The sequence below is a fragment of the Montipora capricornis genome, chromosome 3, assembly GCF_036669925.1.
Source record: "Montipora capricornis isolate CH-2021 chromosome 3, ASM3666992v2, whole genome shotgun sequence".
In the NCBI taxonomy this organism is placed as follows: Eukaryota; Metazoa; Cnidaria; class Anthozoa; order Scleractinia; family Acroporidae; genus Montipora; species Montipora capricornis.
In genome coordinates this window covers 15,454,317-15,456,816 of record NC_090885.1, presented here as the reverse complement: position 1 = coordinate 15,456,816, position 2,500 = coordinate 15,454,317, and the positions used below count along the sequence as shown (strand labels likewise).

Below are 2,500 nucleotides of genomic sequence, written 5' to 3'. Positions count from 1 at the left end.
CATTTGAAATTCTAGCATGCAGTAGGTACACATTATTCTTCTAGAGGGAAAACATTGTGGATAGATAATTTCTTGAGAAATTTGCTGAAAATGTTGCCCAATTCGAGAAAGCCCAAAAAAAATACAACACCTCTTTAGTTGGTGGCTACAGAAATGAAAGGTTGCAGTTAGAATGCCTAACATTCAGGGGTTTTATTAGCAGCAGGGACCCAGGTATTAGCACCTGTCTACGTTGAGTACAGTAACCCACCTTTGCTCAAGGGAGGTGTCAAGATCAAAAGGCAGACTCTATATAGGACCATGGCCGCTTGCTCTATCACAAGGTCGGGTCCCTTCTACTTTAAAACTTAATGAAACCCCTGAAAATTCCACCAACGTCCTGTGGTGATCATCATAAAAGTTGTGGTGGTAGGTGACAAGAACCTTTTGTGCAAGGGAGGGGGCCGGCTTACGACATGTTGAAGTCAGTGTTGGGTGAGATATCATATGCATTCCCCAAGAGCTGTGCAATCCCTCCACTAATACATAGTTTATGCATGGAGTAAACCAAAATACAGCATGCAACTTATTGTTAATTGGAAACCCCGGAAGGAAGAGCTTCTTTTCAGCGACTGAGGGTGTTGGGTCGATATTTTGGGCTGGTTATTCAGTTGAGTAAAGATTTGCTAGTTTGTGATGCTCTTATTGCAGGTTTATTGAACTGTTTAAAAAATATGGTGGTTTTGATGAGCACAAGCTTAAGCTGAAGAGGCCCGCCCAACTCCAGGAGGTACTTGATATTGCCAGAGACTTGCTAGCTCAATTCAAGGAAGGCGAACCTGTGTTTGAGAGTCGAAACAAAATCCATCAACTTAAAAGTGTTTTGGAAATGTAGGTATTATTTAGAGCAAACCGTTCGTGTTGATGTTTAATAATTATCGCCGTGTGGCTCAGTTGGTTGAGCACTGGGCTACCATGGGGTAACATACAAAAATTTGGTTTTATCAACGGAGTTGATAAATAAATTGACCACCGTATAGAGAATCTAAAGCTTTTAGAATCTAAGCTTTTAGAATCTCTGTACGGTGGTCAATTTACATTATCAACTCCGTTGATAAAGCCAAATTTTTGTATACTACTTCCCCACCGACGCAGCACCACAGTTTCTTTAGAAACTACCCCTTCTACCATGCGGAAAGCATTAGTTTGACCCCATTCTGGCTGGACCAACACCCAGGGTCATTAAGTAACTGAAGAGAAAGTGCTGCCTCTGTAGTGACATCTGCATATGGTTAGACTCTCTAGTCTTCTCAGATAAGGACGATAAACCGTAGGCCCCGTCTCACAACCCTTCAATGTTCATAGCCCTGTGGGACATAAAAGAACCCACACGCTATTCGCAAATAGCCTAAGGCATGGGGCTCCTGGTGTTGTGGTCTGTCCTCTGTGTTGCAGCATGGTTAGGAGGGCACATGCTCGGAGATATTAGGTAAACAAAACTATTCTAAAATCAGAGGGTAAATAAAGATATGATGTGATGATGATCAAGACTGGACACGCACGGTTTTAATTTGTCAAATTTATCTTCAAGGTATGGTTATTTCTCCGGGATAAACCGAAAAATCCAATTCAAGTACCTTGGAAAACCACGAGAGGGAAATGACAGTGAAAGCTCCTGTGGTGATCATCATACAGCGGATTCAGGATCTGATGAAAAAAGTGGAAAAAAGAAGGTGCAAGGGAAAGACACGAAAGAAGTCAAGACAAAACAACATGAAAACGAACATGAAAGTGAAGCAAAGAAAAATGAGAGTAAAGATGAAAAACACCGTGAGAGTGTTTCTTCCGAGGGGAAGGAGAAGGAGAAGGAGAAGGAGAAGGAGCCAGCTGACACAGAGCATTCCTTGTTGCTGATTGCAAAGTGGGGTGGAGAGTTGACCACAATGGGGAAAGAGCAGGCTCTGGAGCTTGGCCGCGCTTTTAGGTATATAACTAGCGTAGGAGGGGAAAGTTCTAGTTTAAAAATGCAGGTTAGATCATGGCGACTTGCCATAAACTTGAAAAACGTCGGGCCGACTTTTTTCAAGATTACCCAAATTCAGTCCGTTTCAATCTTGACCATTTGTGTCCATCCATCTGTCTTTTTGCTGTGTTTCTTTTATGTTGTTCAACAGTTTTATGTGGTTATTCATACATGTATGAAACCCATTTTGCCCAAAGAGTAGAATGTAACAATGCAATTATTGCAATGTTTTACATCATTTTACGTTTTACAAGAACACATCGTAAAGTACCCGCATGTGCTGGTGTTCTGTATCGAATTTCTCAACACAATGAAAACAATGAACAAATCGAAAGTGGTTTAGCGTTGTCTGCACGTCTGCACGATATTTTCCTGGTACTCCGTTTTTCCGCTCGATTTGATATGTATTAATTAGATTTGATTTCATTTGGTTTTGGTTTATTTGATTTACAATCTTTGCCAGTCAAGCTGGCAGAGCGCCACAACAGCTTGCGCCAA

At 41.5% G+C, this 2,500-nt stretch overlaps 1 protein-coding gene across 2 annotated transcripts in view; it reads left to right on the top strand.

The window, feature by feature from the left end:
• Window positions 1–2,500, top strand: part of LOC138042381 (inositol hexakisphosphate and diphosphoinositol-pentakisphosphate kinase 2-like) — a 30,138-nt gene that overhangs the window by 8,339 nt on the left and 19,299 nt on the right. For both annotated transcript variants that reach the window (XM_068888257.1, XM_068888256.1), the window contains exons 7-8: window positions 691–870; window positions 1,571–1,963. In XM_068888257.1, the coding sequence (XP_068744358.1) occupies window positions 691–870; window positions 1,571–1,963 (573 nt within the window). The remainder of the gene's footprint in view (window positions 1–690; window positions 871–1,570; window positions 1,964–2,500) is intronic.